This window comes from Strigops habroptila, chromosome 9, assembly GCF_004027225.2.
Source record: "Strigops habroptila isolate Jane chromosome 9, bStrHab1.2.pri, whole genome shotgun sequence".
In the NCBI taxonomy this organism is placed as follows: domain Eukaryota; kingdom Metazoa; phylum Chordata; class Aves; order Psittaciformes; family Psittacidae; genus Strigops; species Strigops habroptila.
Genome location: NC_044285.2, coordinates 44048184 through 44076016, shown reverse-complemented (window position 1 = coordinate 44076016; position 27833 = coordinate 44048184). Strand labels below are relative to the sequence as shown.

General features: G+C 52.2%; 2 protein-coding genes across 4 annotated transcripts; one reads left to right on the top strand and one right to left on the bottom strand.

Moving 5' to 3' along the window:
* Nucleotides 1–590: 590 nt before the first annotated feature.
* FOXO4 (forkhead box O4) lies at nt 591–22023 on the bottom strand. 2 transcript variants are annotated; one of them, XR_003989759.1, is made up of 4 exons: nt 21276–22023; nt 7420–8655; nt 5885–6131; nt 591–688 (listed from the first exon to the last, which is right to left on the bottom strand). XR_003989759.1 is itself a non-coding variant. In XM_030474678.1 (3 exons), the coding sequence occupies exons 1-2, from the start codon at nt 21654–21656 to the stop codon at nt 7438–7440; spliced, it is 1599 nt and encodes a 532-aa protein (XP_030330538.1). In that variant the 5' UTR covers nt 21657–22023; the 3' UTR covers nt 1205–6131; nt 7420–7437. The 2 variants fall into 2 exon arrangements, 1 of the variants encoding a protein (XP_030330538.1); XM_030474678.1 differs by lacking the exon at nt 591–688 and having other exon boundaries at nt 1205–6131.
* SNX12 (sorting nexin 12) lies at nt 21903–27780 on the top strand. 2 transcript variants are annotated; one of them, XM_030474679.1, is made up of 4 exons: nt 21903–22684; nt 25318–25413; nt 25665–25789; nt 26170–27780. In XM_030474679.1, the coding sequence occupies exons 1-4, from the start codon at nt 22520–22522 to the stop codon at nt 26270–26272; spliced, it is 489 nt and encodes a 162-aa protein (XP_030330539.1). In that variant the 5' UTR covers nt 21903–22519; the 3' UTR covers nt 26273–27780. The 2 variants fall into 2 exon arrangements, with proteins under 2 accessions (XP_030330539.1, XP_030330540.1); XM_030474680.2 differs by lacking the exons at nt 25665–25789; nt 26170–27780 and adding an exon at nt 25520–25660 and having other exon boundaries at nt 22482–22684; nt 25318–25483.
* The last annotated feature ends 53 nt before the right edge of the window (nt 27781–27833 follow it).

Below are 27833 nucleotides of genomic sequence, written 5' to 3'. Positions count from 1 at the left end.
CACCCGTTTCTCTCTGAACTTTTCACCTGCCTCCACTCCAAAGCCACACAATCGAAGCTCTGAACTGGTCTCGTCTTCTGCAAGGCCCATCCTGAGCTGTGGAGCAGAGAGCACCCCCAGGGCAGAGGGGCTCAATGTCCTCCAGCTCCCTCCCCGCTGTGAGCACAGACCTGCTCGCATCATAGAAATGATTTCAGTCGAAGGGAGCTTAAAGCTCCTCCAGGTCCAACCCCTGCCACAGGCAGGGACACCTTCCACTAGAGCAGGTTGCTCCAAGCCCCTGTGTCCAACCTGGCCTTGAACACTGCCAGGGATGGGGCAGCCACAGCTTCTCTGGGCACCCTGTGCCAGTGCCTCAGCACCCTCACAGTTAAAATGATGGGATTTGATTCAAGGGCTCCACCACATTCCTCAAAAGCTGCTTCACTGGCTCAGCCTGTATCTGCACCCCTACCTGCCTCCTGTCAAGGAAGGACACCTTAAAGCACTTAACTGAAGCCTCCTCCTGCCCACAGAGGCCTCTTACCCGCTTGCACACCCCTGAGCAGTCCCAAGGAATAACCATCTCCTGGCTTCCACTGTGACATTCATGTCCCCTTTGATGGGCAGCTCCAAGCCATTATCTTCTCTCATCAAAAGCACTCCTCAGGTGTAGTAATCTTCCTCTTGCTGATGGAGGACTTGGGGGCTGCAAGCAAAGATAAAAGCTCACTCACATGCTCATCTGTCCTAATGAAGTGTCAGTATCTGCTTGTGCATAGGGTGGCTGAAAGAACAGAGTAGCAGCAAATCCATCTCTATCCCTAAAGATAACTGGAAGAATTGCTGACATTCAAACATGTAGCATGTTTGAATGTAGCAATATAAAATGAACAGTCAGCTTCTGCATGCAGAGGTCTAGAAGGGCAAGGAGGACTCTAGACTAATCCTGCAGAAGCTAGAATTCCCCAGGGTCAGTTCTAGGGCTTGGCATCCTCACAGGCCCCCACGAACTGCCAGCAATTTGTAACCATGGTTCTACACTCTGCAGAGAACACTGGAGCCTTTGTGGGCTGCCCCGCTGCAACCCCTCCACCTCTGGCAGCTCAGGGGCATTTCACAGAGGGGCTGCCCCAGCAAGAGGGCAGAGGGAAGAAGCCAAGGGCATGGAGCGAATAACTGGATCTTGCCAGGGAAACAGAACAAACTGCAGGAGACACAGCAAGAGGATTACAGGTTTTTATTTGTCAAACATTCCCCCCTAGTCTAGCACGTTCTACAGTCTTGCTAGCACAGATGTACGAGAGCCCGCGGTGGCGCAGGGTTCCGCTGCTCCCAAGAGCAAACAGAAGCACAGACTTTTCTATGTAAAAAAAGAAGAATGGTGAGAAGCGGGTGCAGGAGTGCAGGGGGATGGTGGAAACTGACCGTGAGCGGTGCTGCCCTGTGCGTAGCACACATCTGTGCCAGCAGTGCAGGAACCCTTCTGGGACCACACCGGGTGAAGACTCCGCTGTGCTGCAAGTATCATTTCACAGAACCATCCCCATTGCCCTGTGAATAAAGCTCCTTTCGGGAGCAGTGACCTATTTCTGTGTAGCCAAACCTCTCAAGACACCTTGGGGAGCACCACAGCACCAGCTGCAAACATTCCTTTCTACCACACACCATAACACTGCCTTAGCCAGAGAACCTTAGCCAGAGAACCAACACAACACCATCAGCTCTTTGACCTTTAGCTCCTGCTGCCTCTCCTCCCTCCTCTACATCACAATCCTGGATGCAGTTTTGATTCCACCCAGAGATGGTTTTCCATCACCTACAGACACGCTGGCTGGAGGGAGAGACATAAAGGCTACTGACGAGAGGGGATCCCTTTCTTGAAGGGCAAGCAACTGCAGTCAGGGATTGCCATGTGCTACAGAGCTTTCACATGGACAGATCTTCCAGGCTTCAGGAATCACCTCTTGCTGGCTTTTCCCCACCGTAATTAGAGCACGTTTTCCTTGCAACTGAGGCAAACCCTAAGCTACCCCTGTTCATGCCCCAGAGCTGACTGATTTGCTGTTGGGTTTTTTTGATCATAGGTCCAAAGTTGAATATTATTGTTGTGACCCAAGGCACTTCTACCTGTGGCACCAGACACAGGTTTCTCATTCCTGGAGCACCGCTAGCCCTGAAGCATTGGAGTGTGGCTATAAATAAGCAACTAAGTAGAAGAATTAACAAATTATGGTCTACGTAAAAGCTTTCTAGGCATTTCCTTTGGAAAAGCTGATTAGTGCTACTTGCTTCTAGTATGAAACTCATTTATGAATGCACTCAGGCTCTGGAACGTTTCATTCCTCTTGCTTACCAGGATGATCCGACTGCTGGTTTTACTCAGCAGAGTAGGAGATGACATGGGTTTAGACACACCACCAAGGAAAATTAAGGGCTCCAAGAAGCTTTCAATATTCCAAGCTCTCAGAGGAAGCTGGGGGTAGAGTAAAATACGCTTGTTATAAAGAAGGCTCAAGCAGTTTGCTAAACCCAGAAGTAGATCAAAGCAATGAGTCTGCCTCATACTAGGCTTCATAGGCCTAGCTACCCAAATCCTTTGCAGCCTGGAGCTGCATGGTGGCTTCACACTGTGGAAGATGGCATTTGATCCTCTGGAGATGAAGAAACTTGTTACCCAAGCTTAGTGAGGACAAGGATAACCCACACAGCCCGACATAAGTCCCCTGCACACACCCCTCAGGCACATATCCAGGAGCATTGCTCCCCATGTCACTGGCTCCTTCCCTCCCCAACCAGCTGACAGATGCTCTCAAAATCCCAGCCCAACCTTTCATTAGAGCAAACACTAGCCCACAACTATGGGGTCTGCAGGATGAAGATCCACCAAGACAGGCTGCCGAGTCCAGCAGCAGTCAGCAGCAAACACTTTGGGCAAAAATACAAAACACTGGACAAGTATTGAGCCAGGTTCAGCCCTTCAGCAAGTAGTTTAGGAAATTTAAGGTCTCCTGTGTCCTATGAGGAAATATCCCAGCCTAGGAAAGCTCAAGGTTTATGAAAAGGAAGTGATTTCAGAAGGGGCTGGAGAAGTCCCGAATTCTCTGCATCCCTGCCCTCTGTGCTCATGATCCAAGCTATCCTGCTACACATAGAAATGAGAAGCCAAGTTGCCTGCTTGAGCCTGCAACATTCTATTCATGATTTACTGAGCCCTCTCGGAGCACTGCGAGTCTCTGAACACCACCCTCAGCACTAGGGCACTCTCACACTTCTTCAAACCCTGTTGGCTCCTGTTGTGTTGAGGAGACAGCAAGCACCTGCACAGACTGCTGCAAGACAGACATCGCTGTCAGCACACTGCTACAGCAGCACTCCAGCCAGAGGTGCTCCTGTCTCCATCACTGTCCTCAGGAGTCTGGCCTGGGAGTATGGGGAAAACCCTCCCAATGAATAGGTGCTATTGTCCTTCCTATTGCTTTGGACTCCATTTTAATGAGAAATGAGCTAGAGATTCAGGTAACATGACCACACATACCACTCTCCTGTCCTTTAATATGTGGCTGTGAAGCATGGGCAGTCAACTTGCTCTGGAGACCATGGGGTTCATTTTCCCTCAGGGCCCAAGCTGACAAGGTGGCATATTATGTGCCAAGGAACACAAATCCCTCCGGATCTATTAACTGCAGCACAGAACAGCCACAGATTCTTCTGTGCAGCACATGCCATCAGGTATCTGTGGAAAGGGTATCTATCCATCTGTGTCATGAACTAACTGCAGTGAGAATGTCAATACACAACTCCAGTCTGCGAGGCCTCGGGTTCCAGCTTAGGGTCTGCCTTTTTGTTTGCTACAATGAGGTGTTACCAGACATGCAGACTGGGTAAATTAGAAACATATCACCGTGAGGTCTGCCATGGAGGCAGCCCTCATAGCAAAGGTTATCCAGCGATTCAAAGGCTCTGATGGCACAACATGCTAAAGGTAAGACTGTTGAAGACTACTTGCTGCAGGTAACCAGATAAACCATTCCTTTTCCCATCGTCACTCAAATGAAAATGAAATTAAACCCGTGCACACAGAGCAGACAAGGTGATAAAACAGTATGGCTCATTGCACTGCATGATACAAACCTTCAGAACGGATTGGAAAGGCTTTCTGCCAGACCAAGCCTACCCGAACACCACGAAAGCATGTCTCACACAGATCCTGCCACTGCAAACACCCAAGACAGGACATGACAGCTAATGAACTGAACTCTTGACTCCTAGCTTCTGTCCTGTAAGAACAAAAAGACAGGGCAGGTTCCCAGGCACATTCCTAAGGGTGAGCCTACAGGCTTCAAGTTCCTCCACAGAAGCAGAAACTTCAGCAAAAAAACAAAAGCCCGCAGAAACCAAAAAAGGAGCTACCAAATACAACCGATCCTGCCTTTCATAAGGGCTACCCAGAGTGCCAGCAGATCTAGCACGATCCAGCCCACACCAGCTTCTTAGCAGACTAGGGAATCCGTTCTATGTATCAGCTGCAGTCCAGCTACTGAAGCGACGAGCTGAGAATGAGCATGCTGCTAATGATCAGCATTCCTCACATCATGCTCTCGGCTGGCGGGAGCGCGCAGTGGAGGGAGGAGCCTGAGTGGCTGTGGCTCAATTGCGAGCCATGCCGGCGCCTCCTGCCTGGGCTGGGGGGAGCAGCCGTTCCCCCTTACACTGGGCTGCCCTTCCTGCTTTTCCAATGCCGCTTTCAGCTTCCTGGCCCAAAATGCCTAAGGCCTGTCCCTCCCATGCTGTAGTGTTACCTGGTATCACGTGGACAGATGCAGCAAATGTGGGTTTGTGGGGTTTTTTGTTGGTTTTTTTTTTTTTAATCCAATATTCTCATTTTCAATTAAAATATATAATATATATTTAAAAAGGTTTAGAAAAGAGTCTATGTAATTTTCAGCTACTTTTACATATAGATTACAATAATGTACAAGTCTCCCCCAAGGTGGTTTGAAACCACGGGGACCCACCAATTCTTTCCCCTCAATCATATACATTATCAAACATCAAATGCATTTGTTCCTAATACAGCTCTGAAAGAGAAGTCTGTCACTGGTACCTTCTCAGAGGGAGAGATGCCTAATACACCTAATGGGGACACATTTAACATTGGCTTCATATTCACTGTAGAAAGTTCCCAGATTAGTACAAAAATATTTCATCTATAGAAAATGCCCTTCTGAAAAGCAACCAGGGCTCTGTTAAGGCCACACCCAGGCTTTCCATTTCTCTGCTGTAGCAAGACAGATCAGAAACAAACCCAAAATGATGTTTTTATGTCCCAGGAACAGCTATTAGCACCTGTGCTTATTTTACGGCAGCCTGGTGTATCAGGAAAGTGCTGAGAACAGCATAAGGGACTTCTTGAAACATGCTTCTGATTCAATGGGGCTCAGTTGGCACAGTGAAAACCTCTATGTCCTCCTGTTCCACTCAAGTGGACAAGAGGAAGCCTTCTACACCACGACCACCACCCTCCCCTGCAGCATGATGCTGGATGCTCCAGAGTGGGCACACTGAAACCACTGAAACCAACCCCTGAAACAGCGCACCCCTTTCCCACAGGCTTTCCACCAGTGAGCTCCTTCTAATTCCTCTGTGAGCCTGTGGGATACCAAGTGCAAATCTGGTGGCTTAATCCAAACATCCAACTACTCTGCCCCAGAGAACACCAAGTGAGAGCAGAGCCAACCTTCCGCCAGCCCGAGGCACTGGGAAACCTGCTGCCATAGCAGAGAGAGGACAGCCATTGAGAGACTCCTCCAGCAAACCCAACTCTTCACATGGGAAAACGCTATTGCCTGGCACAGTGTCTTCTGGCCAAGGCTTTTACCAGTGCTCCTCTTCGGACATGTACAGCCCGGAGTCTCTCCAGATGGTTCAAGACAGGGGAGGTTTGCAGGAAGAGCCGTGACACACAACAGGATTGTTATTTTCAAGCTCTTCCTGTTGCAGCCAGACGCAGGTCGCCCCTTCTTCCCAGGTGGGCAGCCCCTTCTGCCCAAGGCATGGTGTGCAGGGAAACCGAATCCAACATGCTCCATTCTTTTCTCTGCCATGGGTGGGAAGTGAAGTCAGAACCCAATCTTCAAACCTGAAGGACACTAGGAAGAAGAAGAATAAAGAGAATGGTTAGATCTCAGTCTCAGTGGGAATCCTGGATGCACAGATAAGGCATTAATTACTATCTATCAGCCCCTGCTGCTCAAGGGATGCCAGCTTCAAGCAAGGAACAAGCACAGATCACAAGAGACCTTGACCAATGGAAAGTCAAGTGGAGGATACAACTGCTCAGCTTCAAGCTTCACAGTACACTTGAGAAAGAAAGACAAAACAAAAGCACAAAGGTCAAAAGTAAGCACTGCTGTAAGGCACCAGCAGAGCTCTGCAAGACAAGGAGGTTTAAAAAAGGACTTGGCTAACACCAAAGGCATTGCAAGAAAGCAGCAAGGAAAAGGAAAATTACTCTCCACCTTAAGCAATCACGAATATCAGCTGGCAGGGAAGAAACTAAAAAAAAGGGATTTTTTAGAAATCATACGCTAAAACCCTTTATCTCACCCACTTAAAGAAATCCTCTTTCTACCTACGAACTTAGAGACCGAGATGAGCTCTGAGGCAGAAGCTCTTCCCTGTGAGGGTGCTGAGGCGCTGGCACAGGGTGCCCAGAGAAGCTGTGGCTGCCCCATCCCTGGCAGTGTTCAAGGCCAGGTTGGACACAGGGGCTTGGAGCAACCTGCTCTAGTGGAAGGTGTCCCTGCCCGTGGCAGGGGGTTGGAACTGGGTGAGCTTTAAGGTCCCTTCCAACACAAACCAGGCTGGGATTTTGTGAACTTCATGCATAGAACAAAGCAAATCCATTGTTTTTAACATCAGTACCTCCTCTGTATTGATTAAGCAATTCACATACTAAGTATGGAATCATGATATGGAAAAAGAACATAACCATGCTGTTAAGAGCTCATGTTCTCCCTCTTAAGCATTATAGACAAATCTTCACCACTACTAGACTCTACCCTTTGATAAACATTCCCTCAGCCTCTCTGCTTTACATTTGAAAAGCCCAGGTAATGAAGGCATCCAGGACCACAGGACAACTTGCATATATTTCAGAAACACTCCTGTGTTAGTGAGAGACAACAGGAATTTCATTCAGGTTGCTGCTCTACTCCATAAAGGAGTTTACTACCTCTTAAGTTAAATCTACCTACCTTTACACAGCTTTTTCTCCTTCTAAAAGGGAATGCAGCTCTCCCAGCAGCTTTTTTTACTCAAAGAGCACCTCATTTCCGAGGAGGAAGTGCCTAACTGCTGCAGAGTTGGGCACAGGAACCATCCTAGACAGGGCTGTTCCCACTATAGAGCTGTAGCATTTTACATAACTACACCTACCTTTTTGTGCTCCTGAAGTTAACTTGGTACCCAGGTATGGTTGGAGGCCTGCGAGGTGCTGGGATAGCTGGGAGTAGACAGAATGGGTTCAAAATTAAAGTCCAATCCTTCTCCATCCATGAGTTCGCTGTTGATGATGTAATCCATATCGCATTCAAGGTTTTCCATGTACATGTCAATGTCCAGGTCAATGGGCAGCCTGTCCTGGTTCAATCCCAAGGGAGCAGGGCTAGCAGAAGAAAGAAGCAGTGGACTGCCCAGCTGGACTGACTGGGCAGTTGTTGCAGAAAGTGGAGCCTTCAAACTGGTGATGCTGGCAGTATTCTGAGGAGATGTTACTATAGGAAGTGTTGATGGCAAAACACTGGCACTGACTGGTTCTGCCTGCTGCTCTGTAGGCTTTCCTCGTGGATTGCCTGAGCTCATCTTACTCTGGGCAGCTTGTCCACCTAGAAGCAGAAGAGTTCGGCTGCTCATCCTGTTACCAGTCTGCGGGAGAACTGGATCCACCTGAGTCATCATAACATCCCTTGGAGGTGGAGAGCTGGGTGTCAGAAGAGCTTCCAAGGTCTGAGGGGCAGAGAAATGGCTGACAGAACTTTGTAGTGAGATATCAACAGGGTTAAACAGGGAATTGCCAAAAGTAGTGGTCTGACCAGCTGCATTCCGCAAGGAAAAGCTGGAATCTCTCTGGATCTGACCACTTGAGGCAGATTGCTGGGTAGATAACACAGATGAGCTGGGAGACATCAAATTTAACCCATCAATGAGCTCAAGCTCCTCAGTCACAGTTGGTGGAACATTGCTGGATGCACTAGAGTACACTAGAGAAGGAAGTAGCTCTTCATCGTGGAGGTCATCCTGCTCTGTCAGGATAGGAGAAAGCCTGGCACTAATGGTGCTTGCATTGGAACTGGTTCGAGGCCGGAACGTGTTCCACATGTCAGAGTCCTCATTGCTTCTTGAGGATGGGCTCCCAGGCCACTTAGGGAATTGGGAGCCAGGACTGTCAGCAGTGGATTCTGGAGCAGACTGGAGAGGCGGCTTCTTTCTAGATGCTTTACCTCTGACTTTTGCAAGTTTGCTGCTGTTGTCCATGGAGGCAGCTCTTCTTCTTGGTGCTTTTCCACTTTTACCACCCTCAGGATTAAGCATCCACCAGGAGCTCTTCCCTGTGGCTTCATTGTGGACTTTAATAAACTTGCTGTGCAGGGACAGGTTATGTCTAATAGAGTTCTGAAAAACAACACAGAAAACCAGAAACGCAAAATCAAGATCTGAGGAACTTTCCCAGCTAGACACTGCACAGGCATAAACACATTCAGACAGTTCCCAGAGAATAAACTTATAACAAAGACCTACCCATTAAAAACTGCTGTTCCTCCTTGAACATGCTTGACAGCACTAGCAAGCAGTGCCACGTCTCACTGCAGCACCAAAGGTGAAACTACCACAACTAGCAAAATTCTAACAAAAGAACTTTTCAAGACCATACAGAATCTGCAAGAACTGGGCACACCCCAGAGCAAGTAAGCAACTCCCCAAATACAGGCTGCAGCTTCAACATGAGCCTAATTTGAGCTAATGCTGCTCCCACCTTTCTGTCAACCCCACTACTGAGTGTAAGCGTGGCTGAACATTCTAAGCACAGCCTGGCAGCAAATCAAATAGACTGGGTGAAGAGAAAGAGCAAACCACTTCTAATTCACTACACCCGGCATCATCTTCATCCCAAAGCCAGAGAAACAAGGGAAACTCTGTAGAACAAGAGTCCTAGCAGTCCTGGAGCCTGCCAGCCTCCCTGGGCATGGAGCAGCATGCTTTCCTCCGCCTGTGTTTCTCATAGGGTAAGGTGTTCGGTGGATAGTGCGCTCCCGCACAGCACATGCCAGTCTGAGCCTCTGCCACCTTTCCATTTGGCAAGACACACATTCTTGCTTTGGCAAGACACACTCTCCTAAGTCCCTCCTTTTGGCTTAGCTTTGCTGGAAACTGGAAGCTGACATATCTGTACACCATCATCAAACTGAATTTCCATCCTGCAGCTGCTAAAATCCTTGGTATTTTAGAGTAAGCAAGCAGTAACTCCTTGTCTGAGCAGATCCTCCCTGAACTCCCCTTGAGGCCTGTGTCATGCATTTGTCTGATGTTTGCATTTCACTTGTTCAGATGGCCAAACACATCTTTGAAAGATGCTACACTGGTAGCAGAGCAGTGGTCCAAGAGCAAGATCTTTTCCACACAAACTAAAAGGCATCTAGCAGCCCTCAGCTTCCATGCATTCTCTCTTAATTCTGAACCAAGTTAACTGTGCTTTTATCACCCTTTCCCACCACCTCTCAACACAGTTCTTTCCTGCCTGCTGCTTTCCCTCTCCCCACCCTTTTCCTCTCGGGTAAGACCTCCCCATGCTAATTTTGGCCACCTCACCAAAAGTACTGTCCTAGAACACAGCAGATGTAGATAAACAATACAGGGAAAGTGGAACGTTTTCCTGGAGAGGGAACAAGGTGTGAGAATCACTCTGTGTCAGCTTTGGCTGTTGGGAACTTGGAGCAGAATGGCTGCTTGTTGCGATCAGTATCCAAGGATACATGTGCTCTGACCTGGAGAGAGCCCCAAGGGTTACTGCAGAGCCAGGGCCTGATGGAACATGTGTTAGCCAATGCTCTTACACAGTTCTATTATCTGAGTTGTTCACAGCAACAGCTATACAACACTCCCGCTGGCATCTTCTCTAAATAAAGCTTTCTTTTCCTTCAAGTCTTGAAGAAAGCACCCCAGACTGGTACCCTGCCTCCCAGAAGGCTGCTCGTTTCCTTTCCAAAGAATCCCCCCCCCTCCTTTCCCAGGTAAATGCATGTGACTGTGAATGCAAACGGCTGCAGCAACAGGAACCACCAAGTTGTCACCAATTCTTCATCTATTCCTCTGAAAGTAACCTGTGAACTCAGGATGACACCCAGTCTCATCGGGAATGACCCAGTAGCTTGTACACACAGTATACATTTGGAGTCTCATAACCACCCATTTTTTAGCTCAATTTACTAAAATGGAACTTTAAATCAATAGGTCCAGGACTTCAAAATGTCACAAATATTCTGTCTTCCTCTAATGCATGGCTATAGGCAGGCTTTAATTCCTGTGTCAGTAAAAGCACACTGTATTGGTGCAAGCACTTCTGAGACCTCAAGAAAAAACAGCACCACTTTGGGTACCATAAGGGACAGTGTTAGCAAATAGTTTTCTACATTCTTTGGCTGAAAAGCAGCTTGAAGACAGACATCTTGGAATAAGCCTAGGATTCACATGGACACAGATATGTGAAGCCCAATACCTTTTATGAAACAGCCTTGAAGTGCTTTTGCGAGTTACTGCTAAACTGACATAACAGCTAATAGCTGTAGAAACAGGTAACTGCTGCACCAGTCCTTTCTCATCCTCCAACTCTCCTCTTCTAATAACACAAGCATCTGTGACCCGATGAGCTTGCTCAGAGTTGCTAACCCAACTGAAAAGCAGCTTTATCCTCCCTTAAAAATCACAGACCTCCAGGCCAAACCTGACAGAGGAAATGACAGAGTTGAGTCACCCAGGCAACCCCGACGTGTTTCCTTGCTCCAAGTTACGCAACTCAAACTAGAAACATACAGATGACATTTAACTTTTTAGATGCTCAACTGCAGCAGTGCAGGAGGACCCCGCTGGTCTGAGCCATCCACACAAGATCTTGGCTCTTCAACATCTTTGACCATAAGGAAGCCTGACCTGAAGGAAGAGGCAGAGGCAGGAATCCTCCAAATTCTTAGGGACTTCTTTGACAACCAGCTCGAACTGGTTATTGCTGTTCATTCACACATCTTACACAGGTTCTTATGACTGTATGTTAAGTATTGTGGTGAAAAACCGGCAGTCTGTATGTGTAACCCATGGGAGATCAGAGGTTACTCCTGGAGCCATTTTCAGACAAAACCATCTGAAATTCATGACAGTATGCACAAAAGCATGGCTAGAGATATTTCTTGTACACTGGAGGGAGACTGCTCAAACCATGCCTCAACCACTGGGGTACAAGCCAGGACACATGGCCCAGCCACAGGAGTGTGCCTAGCAGCAGACACCCACAATCTCCTACATCTGAGTTACCACAACATAAACCCCACTTTGACAAAATCTCCCAGCCCTATTCAAAGGGCAGCAAAACTCCTCACCACTGGACCAGGCCTGCCCCCACACCAGCAACAGCGCTGCTGCGGACCCTGCTCAGCAACAAATAGTGCTTCAGTCTCAGGATGGGAAATCAGCTACAGAAGCTGGCAGCACAACCAAGCAATTATCCCAGTGGATCAGCCTTCTTTCTGGACAGCTGCCACGAACACCCAAATATCATGGAAAAAAGCATAGAGAAGAGAGAATGCCAGTGAAAGCCTTTTCAGGGGACTATACAGCTTTGTAGGTAAGGCCGACGTAATCTACCATAAACCCAAAGTTTTACTTGGAGCAGGTCAGAACATTCAGGATGGTTTGTTCAGACTTGAGGGTTCCTCACACTAAAAAACAAGTTTAAACTCACCTCCTGTGATGTTCTTTCTTCTAAGCACAGATGTGCCCCACCTGGAGCACTGCATCCAGCTCTTGCTCCCCCAACACAAGAGGGACATGGAGCTGCTGGAGCGAGGCCAGAGGAGGCCACGGAGCTGCTGCGAGGGCTGGAGCAGCTCTGCTCTGGAGCCAGGCTGAGAGAGCTGGGCTGGGGCAGCCTGGAGAAGAGAAGGCTCCTGAAGGGGACACCTTAGAGCAGCTCCAGTGCCTAAAGGGGCTCCAGGAAACCTGGAGAGGGGCTTTGGACAAGGGGTGGAGGGACAGGACAAGGGGAATGGCTTTAACCTGCCAGAGGGGAGATTGAGATGAGCTCTGAGGCAGAAGCTCTTCCCTGTGAGGGTGCTGAGGCGCTGGCACAGACTTTTCCCAGAGAAGCTGTGGCTGCCCCATCCCTGGCAGTGTTCAAGGCCAGGTTGGACACAGGGGCTTGGAGCAACCTGCTCTAGTGGAAGGTGTCCCTGCCCGTGGGAAAGGCCCAGGGAGTGGAACTGGATGAGCTTTAAGGTCCCTTCCAACCCAAACCATTTTATGATTCTACGTTCTTCCTAAGATACAGCTCCTTGTCTGCTGAGCTCAACATCTCTGCTCACATGTAGCTCCTGGAAGGGGATGGCTGGTGACATGTTTTTGCTCCCTGGCAGTTGGTTACTTGCTAGAGTGTAACTGCAAAATCTCTGCAACAAAGTCTTCTTCCTGAAGCCTTCAGAGCCAGGTGTCTGGGTGAGCACCGAGAGAGGCTCTGACACATGCAGCAGGCAGGGCCTTTTCCCTTTGCAGCCTTCCAGGAATGCCATAAGAGGCCTGGCTCGGGAGCACGGCCCCGCACTGGGACGTGACCACGTTCTTTGTAGGCAGGGAGAGTGTGCTCCGGGCAGCTGCAGTGAGCGCACGTTTTAATTTTTCCCTGTCACTTTTTCTTGAGACTTTCTGTTAAGGAATCCTCTGTGGTTTGTAGGAGAAACCTGACATTTCCCGGGAGAATGGCCCTGATGCCAGGGAGCAGTGATTGGGAATTCAGGCAAATGTGGACAAGCACAAAATTTTCAAGGATAGCTACTGTTTCTTGTGCCTTTCTCAGCATAGCTTGTGCTCGGCCCCAGGTGCTCTGCTAGCACAGTTCATGCACTGCTGCTGCACGGGTCTGCTCTTCTGGGCAGGGCACAGGAGCCTCCTTCTGCTCCTGTCACACAGAGTGGTTTGAATTGGAAGGGATCTCTGTGCCTGGCAAAATCCTGGAGCAGATTTCCTGGAAAGCTGCTAAGGCACATGAAAAATGAGGTGGTTGGTGACAGCCAACATGGCTTCACTAAGGGGAAATCCTGCCTGACCAATTTGGTGGCCTTCTCTGATGGGGCTACAGAACTGATGGACAGGGGCAGAGCAGTTGACGTCATCTACCGGGACTTGTGCAAAGCATTCGACACTGTCCCGCATGACATCCTTGTCTCTAAATTGGAGAGACATCAATTTGATAGATGGACCACTCGGTGGATAAGGAATTGGCTGGATGGCCACACACAGAGTTACAGTCAACAGCTCAATGTCCAGTTGGAGACAAGCAGCGAGTGGTGTCCCTCAGGGGTCAGTGTTGGGACCAATCCTGTTCAACATCTTTGTTGGCGACATGGACAGTGAGACTGATGCACCCTCAGCAGGTTTGCTGACACCACCAAGCTGTGTGGTTCGGTTGATACACTGGAGGGCAGGGATGCCATCCAGAGGGACCTTGACACACTTGTGAGGTGGGCCGATGCCAACTTTGTGAAGTTTAACCAAGCCAAGTGCAAGGTCCTACACCTGGGTTGGGGCAATCCCAGGCACAGTTACAGCTTGGGTGGAGAAGAGATTCAGAGCAGCCCTGAGGAGAAGGACTTGGGGGTGTTGGTTGATGAGAAACTGAACATGAGCCATCAGTGTGCACCTGCAGCCCAGAAACCAACTGTATCCTGGGCTGCATCAAAAGCAGCGTGACCAGCAGGTGGAAGGAAGTGATCCTGCCCCTCTCCTCTGCTCTCGTGAGACCTCACTTGCAGCACTGTGTGCAGTTCTGGTGTCCCCAACATCAGAAGGACATGGAGCTGTCGGAGCAAGTCCAGAGGAGGCCATGAGGGTGATCAGGGGCTGGAGCACCTCCCATATGGAGACAGGCTGAGAACATTGGGGCTGTTCAGCCTGGAGAAGAGAAGCTGTGTGGAGACCTCAGAGCAGCTTCCAGTGTCTGAAGGGGGCTACAAGGATGCTGGGGAGGGACTCTTCATCAGGGACTGTAGTGATAGGACAAGGGGTGAGGGGTTTAAACTGAAACAGGGGAAGTTTAGATTAGATACAAGGAAGAAGTTCTTTACAGTGAGGGTGGTGAGGCACTGGAACAGGCTGCCCAAGGAAGTTGTGAATGCTCCATCCCTGGCAGTGCTCAAGGCCAGGCTGGACAGAGCCTTGGTCTAGTATGAGGCGTCCCTGCCCATGGCAGGGGTTTGGAACTAGATGATCTTAAGGTCCCTTCCAACCCAAACCATTCATTGCTTCTATGAGTCGTCCTAAGATCTCATCTCAATCTCCCCTCTGGCAGGTTAAAGCCATTCCCCTTGTCCTGTCCCTACAGGCCCCTGCCCAAAGCCCCTCTCCAGGTTTCCTGGAGCCCCTTTAGGCACTGGAGCTGCTCTAAGGTGTCCCCTTCAGGAGCCTTCTCTTCTCCAGGCTGCCCCAGCCCAGCTCTCTCAGCCTGGCTCCAGAGCAGAGCTGCTCCAGCCCTCGCAGCAGCTCCGGGGCCTCCTCTGGACTTGCTTGAGCAGGTCCACATTTTCCGTTCTGTAACCTTTCAATGGGAGCCCAGAAGAAGAAAATCCTAGCTCTTTAAAAAACAAAGACCAAGGCGATTTTCAAGTTTACCAGGACAGGCAGGCATATACCACAAAAGCTGAACAGCTTTTGTTGTATATCAAAAGCTGACAGAGCAGAATAAACTTGTTGGAACACATAATACCAGCAGCCCAGGAGCAGCCTTTTCCTAGGGCTGCCTGGAAAATTAAGCCATGTTGCAAGGAATAATCTTTCAGCAAAGCAGCTTTCCAGAACAAACTGGCAGGGAGCAGGAAAACATAGGAGCAAAATCTCGAGGTAATTTGACTGGCATTGCCGGGGGCAGATGGACTTTTACCAAAGGACAGGCTCTCCCCTACTTGTGAGGAGAACATCACCTTACAGAGTGTAAGGATTCAAGTGAAAAAATTAATCTTACACTTCCATGCTTACTCAGAGCATTGCACCTTGTTTGGGAGAAGGAGCTGTTAATGTCACTTTAACAAGGGTTAAGTACATATCCCTTCATTGCAATGGTGGGCCCTCATCACAGTTGACCACTCGTCAGTATGTTTTATCCCACCTGAAGAATAGGACACCTGGTAACCCCACACTCAGACCATCATCTTCCTCCTATGTACTGCCTCATTTTCCGGACCCAGCACTTCACCATCTTCCTGTCCACAATTCCCTGCCATACCCAGCTGCCTTCCTCCCTCCTCACCACTGCTTGCTGTGGCCATACGATTTAAGGATTAATGGGATCAAAAGGGAAGATTCTGTTCAAAGAAAGACTGATGGACAAAACCCACCCATGCTCCTCAGGTTTCCCTGCTAGACTCTTCAACTACAGCCTCTGAACAACTTTCCTTCAGCTTCTGTTTGTTATTGTCTCCCCTGCTTTAACGAAACCCAGCTAGGCTGTCAGCAGCTGGGACAGAGAACATCTCCCTGTTGCCAGGAGCACTCACATCACTAACACCACATGAATGCATTTGGGGGCATACAAGGTAGTGGCAAGAGTCCAGCAGTTTCCACCCAGCCCCAACTACTCTGGATTCAAAGAGCCAGACCCTCCCTCCCCTTGCAGGGCAGCAACTTCTAGAAACCAAAATAATCCCAACTTAAAAGGAAGCAGCACCTACACCACCACTAAGGATTAACCAGTCTTAATGTGCACCAAACTTTTGCTTTACAGCATCAAGTCAGTTATGCCTCAGTGAGCAAAGACTGGGAAATACTTTGAATGCCTTCTCAAATCATCATCTTGATATTACCATTACCAAAAGCCAAAAGCAAACCTGTGTGAAGCGTTCCCACCAGATGTTCCTTCCCAGATAAAGGGTTTCTTTGTGGAATTAAAGCAAACTCTCCCAGGAGTGATTTGGGCCCTCACCTGTCCGTGTTAAGAAGCTACAATTCAGAGCCAAAAAAACCTTCAAGGATACAGGGACACTCCAGCACAGACCAGATGGATAAAAGAAAACAGCTGATGTGACCGTTTTAGGAACCAACCATTGCTTTTTTTGTAGGTCTGACTTTAGAAACCAAAACTAAACCCCACAGAAGCTGGTTGAACAGCAGCCAACGTGCCAGTGAACCAATGAACAACAAACTTTTCCTCTTTACCGAAACAAGGGTTCACATAATTTTGTATCCACTGCTTGAGTTTATTTGCAAAGCACAAAGATAATCCGGCTAAACCTACCAGCTACAGCCAGGCAGAAAGAGCCTGGAAGACGGACAGGCTTGCTTTTGTCTGCTGGCCTATTACTCTTTTTGATGGAGGAGCTTCGGAGAGCCACAGGATGAGCAGCTGCTCCAGCCCGACGGAGCTCTGTACCTGCTCTGCCAAAAGGTCAGACGTCCTCAGCTCCGGGAGAAGCTGGGAACTACAGCACTGGAAGCTGTGAAGTCACTCTGTCATCATAAACTGAATTGCGGGGCACATGCAAGGCCCCGAAAGCCCTCAGCCGGGTCTCCTGATCCATGTGGTCAACAGTTAACATCAACTGCAGGCAATATGCATGTAACGCAAGCATGGAAGGGTTTAAAGTAAAATGCTGCCTACTGTAACAAAGATTAAGAGCAAGCTCAGTTTCCAGATGGAAGACATATTCTGTTTCAGACAAGCAGAATGCTTGGTAATTTTTAATTCATAACACAGCTACCTGAGCTGTATACATACATATGTGTATTTACATGTACACACGTGAATCCAAGTGAAGTACCACAATGCAGAGGTGTGACTTCAGCCTCCTGTAACTAATCACAGACTGGTTTGGGTTGGAAGGGACCTTAAAGATCATCTCGTTCCAAGCCCTCTGCCTCAGGCAATACTGCAGCATCATTTGTTCTTTCCTTTATATTGTAAGCATAGGAAATGCCCAATTTCTGCTCCAGTGAAGCATCTTTGGAGGGTGAAAACAATGGTTTTAGAGTTCATCCTGTTCGTACAAAGGGAAAGACAACAGCTTTGAGAGAATACACAGAACGCCTCAGTGAGAAAGACAAGTCCTTAACTTGTCCTTAACAGCTCCTCACTGTGTCCAACTTGCTCATACTCATAGTCACAGAATGGTTTGTGTTGGAAGGGACCTTTAAAGCTCATCTAGTCCAACCCCCTGCAATGAGCAGGGACATGTTCAACCAGACCAGGTTGCTCAGAACCACATCCAGCCTGGCCTGGAATGGCTCCAGGGATGGGGCATCCAGCACCTCTCTGGGCAACCCGTGCCAGGATTTTACCACCCTCACTGTACAAAGTTTCTTCCTCACATCCAGCCTCAATCTCCCTCTTTTAGTTTAAACCCATCAGCCCTCGTCCTGCCGCAACAGGCCCTGCTGAAAAGTCTCTCCCTATCTTTGTTATAAGCCCCTTTTAAGTACTGAAAGGCCGCAATAAGGTCTCTCTGGAGTTTCTCTTCTCCAGCTGAACAACCCCAACTCTCTCAGCCTTTGCTTAAAGGAGAGGGGCTCCAGCCTCTGATCATTTTTGTGGTTCTCCTCTGGACCCTCTCATGGATGTGAGAAATGCAGCCATCAGTGCAGGCTGCTTCAGAGGGGTTTATGCGCTTCTGCTTTATTCAAAACCCTCAACACCTTCCTCTCTCAAGTAACCACAAAGCCAGAAGGAATTATCCTCTTATGCACAGAGCAGCTTGCAGAGCACCGAGGGGAGGATTACAAAGCAGCCCCACAACACACCCCTGCGAGGGCATTTCTGCCTTTCGGGCTGGTTAATTCTTAACTTCAGCCGCACACCAGCAAGTCTGTCCTTTACAAAGTGCTCGAAGGAGTTCAAGAACAGCAAACACCACCTTCCTCGAAACACAGATCCTTCCAGAACGCACACGGGTTACACCCTGGCAGGCTGCAACAGCTGCATTTCCCCCCATTGTATAGTGGGAGGACAGCTGGAAAGTACTTGTGAAGCAACAATGACTTGATGGGATTTATATTAACTAAAGTAGATTTAAAAAGTTTTTAAAGTCACATTTCTTTTAAATTCCCATTTAAAATTCCCCATTAGAACTACACGACATACAGATGGGATGTATTATCAGTACCACTCTGCCCAAACAACACAGAAATACCAGAACTAGGAGCTGTAGCAGTATCTTCACAGGCATCCAAACGCTACGCCAGCATTTAGCAGCAGCTTCACATCAATTTCCTTTATCCCAACTCATTCAGTTCAAAACTGAGAATCGATAAAACGAAAAGAACTCCAGAAGATTTCGTTTTACTTCACAGATTATTTAAAAAAAAAAAAAAAAAAGCAAGCAGAGGTCCACAGCTTTAAAAATAACCAGAAGAGCGACAACAAGAAGCCAGGCAGGTCCATTCCTCAGCTGAAGAGGCACATTTATTCTTAAATATAAAACACACGCCTAAATAAATGTAATAAAATTTAAGTCATTAAAATTAAAGTAAATCTAATAATTTACTCTAAGTCCACAAAATCGAATTGAACTGGTTTGATTGATTCCGCATCTTTAAATCTGTGTCTAACCTGCCTCCATCCAATGCACCTTGATGCAAATAGACTAAAGTCAGTGAAACAAACAAAACCTCTCGCAAATCTATAGAGCTGTTTGTAACATCGTTAACATAACAAAACAAGAGTAGAATTCAGAGCTCTGCAGTCACATGTGATGGGGCACGCATGCTGCCAAGCCCTGCCAACAGCACTGGAGAGAGCAGGGAAGAAAAGGCAGCCTCTTGCTGAGCATGTAAGGTTAACCGCATACCCCCCCCAAACTCTGACAGTATTTGTTAAAAATGAAAACAAGTTTTTACAAGCATTTCCCCTGGCACTGTAACAGTTTCAACTGTATTTCTACCAACTGTATTTCTACCACGGTTTTCTGTTTGCTGGTTCAAGTCAAGGGTCTGAAACTGCACTAATCAAAAGGCAGGCCAATTGTCACCACCGCTGCTGTCATTCTGCCCTCCCTCATCTTTCCTGGGAAGAGGTTTCTGTTCTCTTGCCCTCCTAAAGCCAGCCTGAGTTAGTCCATTCCCAGGATGAAAAACTACAACTGAATTTCCCACTGAAAAGCCATCACAGCACAGCTCCAGCAACAGCCTCTGAGCAGGGACCTCACACGTGCACAAGCTCTCAGCCCTACCTTTCTGCAAGTTAAGTCCAACTGCACTTCCCAAAAGAGATACACGATTAAACCACAGAGTAAACACAAAGACCGATGGTCCTGTTGCACATGAATGAATACAGCAAAAGAACAGTCATCATGAATACAGCCGCAAGTCTGCCTTTTCCAGTAGGTAGCATCCAGTCCGGCTGGACACTTTGCTATATCCCACGTTCCCCATGACATCAGTGGATGCATTTCAGAAGCCACACTGAACTTAGGCTCAGGCACTACTGCCAAACAGATACAGACATATCCCTGAAGAGAAAATGTACCAGCTCCATAAACTGTCTGCCAAAGTAAGGACTCCACACAGTGGCAGCAGGACCAGGACAGCACACCTAGCCTGAGGAAGCAAGAACTACCTTCCAGTGAGAGCACCAAGTCTTCTGAAGAGAAAGAAAATGCACCCAAGCACTGCCCCAAATCAGAACTTCATAAAGAGGATTCAACCTGCACAAAGGAGGGGAAAAAAAAGTTTTAGTCAAACAACGTGCGCTCTCTGGGAGCTGTCAGCAAGCTGGATACATGGAAAAGGTGAAAATCTTTCTATCTACCTGTGCCAGCCTAAGCTGTGACATCTGTGGCCCTCTCACCACATTCCTACCTTCTCCTTGGGCAAACGTTCACACTCACACAACCACATGGGGTGCCACTTGAGAGCTGAACCAGCTGAAAGCTCACCTGCCAGAAAAAGCAAATTCACTCTCTGTGCTGACTGACTGCTCAGTCACACAGGCAGAGGAACGCGTGGCTGGAGTCATGGAAGCCCTAAACCACGCTGGCTCAAGCTGTGATGAACTGCTAACCAACACCACCAACGGAGGGGTACACAGCAACCGAGAGCCAAACAAGCACAACTCCAGTCTGCAGCAAGAGCAGGGGAGCACAGTCTTTAGACTACACTCACCACAGCATTCACTGTGATAGATCAGGACAGCCTGAAGTACTATTTGGCAAGCAAACTCTCCTATCTCCCTCGCTCTTTGCTGGAGTCTGCTTGACTAAAGAGATGGGAACACCTGGCTGCCACCTGCAGAAGACAGAAATGGAGAATAGCTCTTTTAATAGAGCTTCTCACACGCCTACTTCCAGAGCAAGAGGAGAAGACAACATTGAGACCCTAGAGCAGGATATTGCTTTCCCTTTTCTGACCTCGAGCCAAGGTTGCCGGTCCCTGCATGGCCACAGTGCTGACACTGCTCTGGGACACTGCAACCTTTTTAAACGGATTCTCCCGAAAGCCAAGAATGCCTGTTATGAAACAGTTATTTATATTGAGCTTCAGCACAGTCATGTGACGAAGCGCCAGGGCCTTGTGTTTAAAACCCCTCCAACTGATGCTTCACCTTGCACAGCAGCTCAGCACAGACTTTTTAACCGATCCTGCCTCCTTTCCTGGACAACTTCCCAAACTCAAAGGGCACAAGCAGCAGTCTCGCAGGGCCGTGCGGTAACCACCCGCCCAGAGATGCCCGCTCCTCTCCGCTCCAGCTGCACAGAGCCGGAGCTCGGGCTGCGTCTGCAGAGCCCCATCCCCGCACTCCCGGGTGGACAAACCCGCACCAGCCAAGCGGCTTTCGGCAGAGCAGAGCCCCGGCCACCCGCGGCACCGCCGCCAAGCCCCAACAGGGACGAATGGCGACGGGTGAGCGCAGAGATGGGGGCCGGGGCGAGGCCCGGCAGCCGGGGAGCGGGACAGCGCCTGGGGCAGCCGCTCCTCGACAGGCCGCCCCGGCCCCGGCCCGCCGCGGGCGCCCCGCCGAAGGCCGGGCCCATCCCTCCCGCCCCGTCACGCACCTTCCAGCCGGCGGAGCTGTTGCTGTCGCCCTTGTCCTTGAAGTAGGGGACGGAGCGGACCATCCACTCGTAGATCTGCGCCAGCGTGAGCCGCTTCTCGGGGGCGCTCTCGATGGCCTGGCTGATGAGCTCGGCGTAGGACTGGTTGCCCCAGGCGTTGCGCCGGGAGCCGCCCTTCCGCGCCGCAGCCCGCGCCCCCTCTGCCCGCCCGGGCCCCGCCGCCGCGCCGCCCGCGCTCTCCTCCGCCGCGCCCGCCGCGCCGCCCGCCTCCGCCGGCAACTCAGGCCGCGGCAAGGGCCAGGTGCAGGAGCGCGGCCGGCTCTGCGGCTCGAAGTCGGGGTCGATGTCTGGCGCCCCCGCGGCGCCGCCCGCCTCCGCCATGGGCCTCCCCCCCCGCCCCGCCTCAGCAGCGCCGCCGCCTCCGGGGGTGACCGACCCCGCGGCCGCGCATCGGCCCAGCCCGTGCCTGCGCCGCTTTGTGAGCGTTGGGCCCCGCCGCGCCGCTCTGTTTACCAGCGGGCAGCGCTGCGCATTGCGCCTGCGCGCGAGGGGCACGCCGGGAGCCGTAGTGCCGGCAGGGCGGCGGCGCGCCGCGAGGCGCGGCCTGAGGACTACAACACCCAGCGTGCACCGCGCCGAGGGGCGGGGCCGGGCCGCGGAGGGTGCGCGTGGCGGGCGGCGCGCCCCGCGCGACTCCAGCCCCCGGCGGCGCCCGCCGCAGCGCGCGGGGGTGCGGGCCCGGGAGCCCCACCCCGGGGGGAGCCCGGCTGCGGGACACGCCCCAGCGCGAGGCGTGACGGGCCCGACCTCCCCCCGGGTCCGCAGCCACGTTCCGGGGCCCCGGCCCTGCGCGCACTGCCCGGGGCCGGCCCCGCCCGGAGCGCTGCGTGGCGCAGTTCCTAAGTACGTGCTCCGGCCCCGAACCCACTCCCCAGCCCAGGCGCCCGGCGCGGCCGAGGGCTCCGCATCGCCCCGCGGGGGCTGCGCTGGATGTCCCGGGCAGCGCCGAGAGCGAGCCCCGCCGTGCGGGTTCCGGGGCCGCGCCGTGTCCTGCCCCGCGCCCTGAATACCCGCTCCGCTTCTGCAGGCGGTGGCGCTGGCGGGCGTGGCGGCAGCTGAGGGGCCCCGAACCCTGGATACCCGCCGGGTTATGCAGGCAGCGGGCGGGCGCCGCCGCGCCGTGCGCGGGCGGGGCGGGCTGCGGCAGCGGGCGGGCCGGGTGCGGCGGCGGCGGCGGCACCACCATGTCGGAGGCGGCGGTGGCGGACACCCGGCGCCTCAACGCCAAGCCGCAGGACCTCACGGACGCTTACGGGCCGCCCAGCAACTTCCTCGAGATCGACATCTTCAACCCGCAGACCGTGGGCATGGGCCGCGCCAGATACACGAGCTACGAGCTGCGAATGCGGGTGCGGCCCCCGCGGGGCCTGCGGGCCCGGGGCGGGTCGTGGGGGCCTGGGCGGGGCTGCGCTGCCGGCGGCCGCGACTACGGCCCGGGGAGGGGCGGCCGCGCTCGGTGCGCGGGGCCGGGGCAGGCCGGGGAGGTCCCGCTGCTCGGGCCGAGCGCGGCCTGCGCGGTGCGTGCGCCGGGACCCGGCCAGGGCGGCTCCGTCCGGCCCGGGCGCAGCTCCCGGGGCTCGGGAGGGCCGGGCAGGGGCTGGGGAGCTGCGCCCCGGCGGTGCCGGGCTGGGGCTGGCGGGTTGCCTGCGGCTCTCCGGCGGGCCGGGGCTCAAGGTCAGCGCTTGAGCTGGTGGGTTTGCCGGGGCCCTTCTGCCCGCAGCGAGCGCCGGTGTGCGCAGGGACAGGGAGGGGGCTGCCCAAGCAGGCTCCGCCGCGGTTCCCCCGAGAGTGCGTGGCCTGGCTCTTGGGCATTACTGGAGGGTTGCTGAGCAGGGCGTGACTGCAGCTGGTTATGTCGAGCAAGGGAGACGAGAGGAGAGGCAGCTAGCAGTGTCTTGGGGCCTGATCACAGCACAGTCCAGCTACCCCTTCTGGGTCATAGAATCATAGAAAGGTTTGTGTTGGGAGGGACCTTAAAGCTCCTCCAGCTCCAACCCCTGCCGCGGGCAGGGACACCTCCCACTAGAGCAGGTTGCTCCGAGCCCCTGTGTCCAACCTGGCCTTGAACACTGCCAGGGATGGGGCAGCCACAGCTTCTCTGGGCACCCTGTGCCAGCGCCTCAGCACCCTCACAGGGAAGAGCTTCTGCCTCAGAGCTCATCTCCATCTCCCCTCTGGCAGGTTACAGCCATTCCCCTTGGCCTGTCCCTACAGGCCCTTGTCCAAAGCCCCTCTCCAGGTTTCCTGGAGCCCCTTTAGGCACTGGAGCTGCTCTAAGGTCTCCCCTTCAGGAGCCTTCTCTTCTCCAGGCTGCCCCAGCCCAGCTCTCTCAGCCTGGCTCCAGAGCAGAGCTGCTCCAGCCCTCGCAGCAGCTCCGGGGCCTCCTCTGGCCTCGCTCCAGCAGCTCCACGTCCCTCTTGTGCTGTTGCCCCAGAGCTGGATCAGGGCTGCAGGGGGGGTCTCCCCAGAGCGCAGCAGAGGGGCAGGATCCCCTCCCTGAGCTGCTGCTCACGCTCTGGGGGTGCAGCCCAGCACATGGGGGGTTCTGGGCTCAAGCACACACTGAAGCCAGGTCATGGGGAGCTTCTCCTCACCCAACACCCTAAGTCCTTATCCTCAGGCTGCTCCATCCCATCCCCCCCAGCCTGTGTTTTGGGGATTGCCCCGTCCCAGGGGCAGGACCTTGCACTTGGCCTTGTTGAACATCATGAGGTTCACACAGTCCCGCTTTTCCAGCCTGTCCATGTCCCTCTGGATCCCATCCCTTTCCTCCATCGTATGAACTGCACCACACAGCTCAATGCCATCAGCAAACTTGCTGAGGGTGCTTGATCCCACTGTCCATGTCACCGAGTCAGCTTGATCATTCTAGAAAAGAGCCTGTGATCCAGCAGTGTGCACAGAGGCTGAGCTCTTCTTGCCGGGTTCTCTTTCCTGGGCCTTAACCAAGCTGATCTGGCAACCTCTTCACAGCTCTGCATCTGGTAGCGCAAAGAAGTAAAATTGAGCTTCCCCTGAAACAAACTCCCTTTAGTATATGTTACAGTGCTGGTGCTGACTCCTGTTCACAGTGTGGTGTAACTGCTAACCCCCCGCTGCCTTTCAGGAGAATTGGGTGTTCGCTTTTTCCTGTTCTGATGCTTGGTTTCCATCAGCCAGGCAAAGGTGCCTGGCAGGGGGCAGGGAGAACCTCTTAGTCCCACAAAAGTAGCTCTTGCAAAGACACTTTGAAAGTTGAAAGCAGCTGATTTTATTTCACAGACCTCATAAGAATATAGTTAAACACGTTGCAGCAGTACCTGTGCTCATCCGTGTGCTTGCTTATCTTGGGGTCTTGCTGCCTCTGTTCCTTGGACGCTCTCGGCTGCACTGACAGGGTAAAGGTGGAGTTGCTGGAGTTGCAGTCCCGGTCATTAGTGGTGAGGGAGAAAGGTGGAAATTGCTGCCCGTTCCTCCAGTGGCACAAGCCAGAGATGAAAAAGCTGCTCACTTGTTAGGGCAGGTGATGTGTGCCTAGGGAGGATTGTAGCGTGAGATCTGACCTTGAACAGTTGCTGGGACAAGATTTCCTTCATTAGCTCTTCCATGGAAATGCCTGTGTTGGCTCTGAGGTTATTTTGCTCTGCAGGCTGGTGTGGAGCTCTCTTGTAGATCATGTCAAAAAGGAGTGAACTGAGGGGTAAAGAAAGAAATGAGCCTTCTCTGTACTGTGAGCCCTGGTTCCAGTGTGCCCCTGGAGGGGGTGTGCTCCTGAAATAGTCACTTGAGGGGGAGGGGATGGTTCTGAGCAGCCTGGCAAGTACTTGCTTGATTCTGAAGCGCTTCAGTGCTTATGTCCTAAATAAAGCAGCTGGGTGTTCTCGTGGTGCCTCTTTCTCAGGGGGCTTGGTTTTCTAAACACAGCTTCAGGTTTCGGGTACATGTTGAAATCCTGTCTGGCTTCCAAAGCAACCTGCATATTAACTGCTTCTCTTTGTTACAGACAAACCTCCCGATCTTCAAATTGAAAGAGTCGTGCGTGAGGAGACGATACAGCGACTTTGAATGGCTGAAGAATGAGCTGGAACGAGACAGTAAGGTGAGACCTGGCTCAGACCTGCCTATTCCTGAAACCAGGACATATGGGAACAGCTGTAGCTGTAGTTGTTGTTGTTGTTCAGTTAGCATTAAAGTTGTAGTTGTAGTTGACCTGCCCAGAAGGGGGGCTGTTGTGGTGGGCAGCTGGTGTGGGGTTTCATCTCTAGCCACATAACGGGGCTGGAAGTGAGTGTCATGGGCACACCGCTTGCAGATGGCCGTTGTGCTGACAGGACGGGTCTGTGCTCTCAGATTGTAGTGCCACCTCTGCCTGGAAAAGCTTTGAAACGACAGCTTCCCTTCCGAGGAGATGAAGGCATCTTTGAGGAGTCCTTCATTGAGGAGCGGAGACAGGGACTAGAACAGTTTATTAACAAGTAAGCTCCATGTCGTGCTTTGCTGTGTGCTGCCTTTCCGGCCACGAGGGCTGTGGGTTGGCCAGGAAGGAGCCTGCCCGCAGGTGCTGTGCCTGCAGCCGGGTAATGAAAGCACGGTGCCGAGGCTGTGGGCTCTGCTCAGTGTCCTCTTCTGAGAGTGAGATGGGTGTTGCAGGACAGCTGTGCTGCGAGACCCACTGACAGCATGGACTCGGGATGTGGGGTGGGGGGAGCACGCTGCGCTCAAGCACCTCGCTGGCCCTGCTGCACGCTGAGCGGTGACCTCGGCCTGAGCCTGGGTGCCTCCAGCTGGCTGCTCTGCGGGGGGGGGTGGTTCTTGCTGGTGGCTTTGCTAACCTCTACATCTGATTTTCTTCCAGAATTGCTGGACACCCCCTGGCACAGAACGAGCGCTGCTTACATATGTTCCTGCAAGAGGAGACTATTGATAGGAATTACGTCCCAGGGAAAGTGCGCCAGTAGGAGCACCTGGCACCGTCTTCCTCCATTCCACCCTCCTTCCTGCAAAAATGACATTTATTTTTACACTAAATCTGTCTTCTCTGAACCAGCTTTTCCTCTCTTGAACCTCCCAGTTTGTTCAGTATTTTCCTCTTTTGTAACTGGCAGCAGCTTGTTCTACTGGGCTGTGGTCTTGGCCTAAAGTATGAAGATTTATGCAAGTGAGTGTGTTGTCCCGTGCCTAGGGGCAGGTGTGAATAGGTGTGGAGCAGGAACTTGCTTATGGCGTTACAGTGTAGGAGCTGCCTCTCTCCCTGTACAAGAAGGTATGAGATGCCATTCACTCCCCCCTGTCTGTGCAGCCCCCAAGCATCTCTGCAGGAGACTCTGAAGAACAGCAGTTGTCCTGTTGGTCAGTGATCACCTCCGGTGTTAGAGTTTTAGTAACTATCCAGAACAGCAAGTAGGTGCCTGGGTGTGTTGGTCTCTCATCCACCCCTCTCACCCTGCATGAAACCCCCTTTCTTCACTGTCTGGAAGTGCTGAGACCCTCCTGGGCAAGGACCTCCTTCTAACCCTGCTCTCAGCCTCCTGCGTTACAGACCCGTGTGGTGTATCTGTGTTAATCTCCCTCCTTCCTAACGTGCTGCTAGCAGCTCAAGGGGTTTCCATGATGTGTGCTCTCTGTGGGCACTTTGGTGTGTGGTAGCTGGGATGCCCTGTCGCAGGGTGCTCCGCTGAGCCGGGGTGTCCGTACCCCGCACCCCGGCAGCAGAGGGGAGCAGACAGGGCTGGCCGAGGGGCTGGTGGGGCTGTTGTGTGGTGGCTGCCGCGGGAGGAGCCCAGCGGTGGGGCCTGGGCTGAGGTCACCTCCAGAAAGGGATGGCAGAAAATGGTCAGTCCTGGACTAGCATTTGATTGTGGAGCAGAAGAAGTTACGAGGCTTTGTGCGTGTTCTCCCCTGTTCTGCAGGGAGCCAGGCAGTGGCTGATGTGGAAGTGAGGACACGGGACTGGTCAGGAAAGGTTTCAGAGCTTGAGGGGGACCGCGAGGCTGTGACTTGCTGCAGCAGAACTGTCTTTTGAAGGCTCCTCCAGCTGTGACAAGCGGGGTTGGGCCTCAGCTTGGGGGCTGCTCAGGTCAAGGCTGGCTGGTTTATAAGCGCTTGGTCACTTTGTGGTGGCTCTTTGCGGTGGCACAGTTGAGCCCTTCTCGGAGCACAGCCCTGCAGTGGCTGCTCTGCATCCCTGCCACGCACCCCCCGAGGCCTCCTGCACGTCCTGGGTTTTCCGGTGAGGAACTGGCACTGCTGGGTGAGGGGTGGCTCTCGGGGAGGAGAAGTAGCTGATAGCAGGAGGGAGCTGCCCTGGGGGCCCAGAGGGGCAGTGGGTGCCAGTGGAGGCGGCCACCCGTGCCTGCAGTGGGGCTCAGCTCCGGCCCCCTCCTCCTGCCCCGCCTGTCCCGCCCGCCCGGCTGTCTCCATCCCGTCCAGTGTAACGTTCAGTTAGCATTAAACCACTGTGAAGCCACGTCTCTGCCTCGTCTAACGGGCATCTACGGGGGCGGGGGGGAGCTGCGCGGA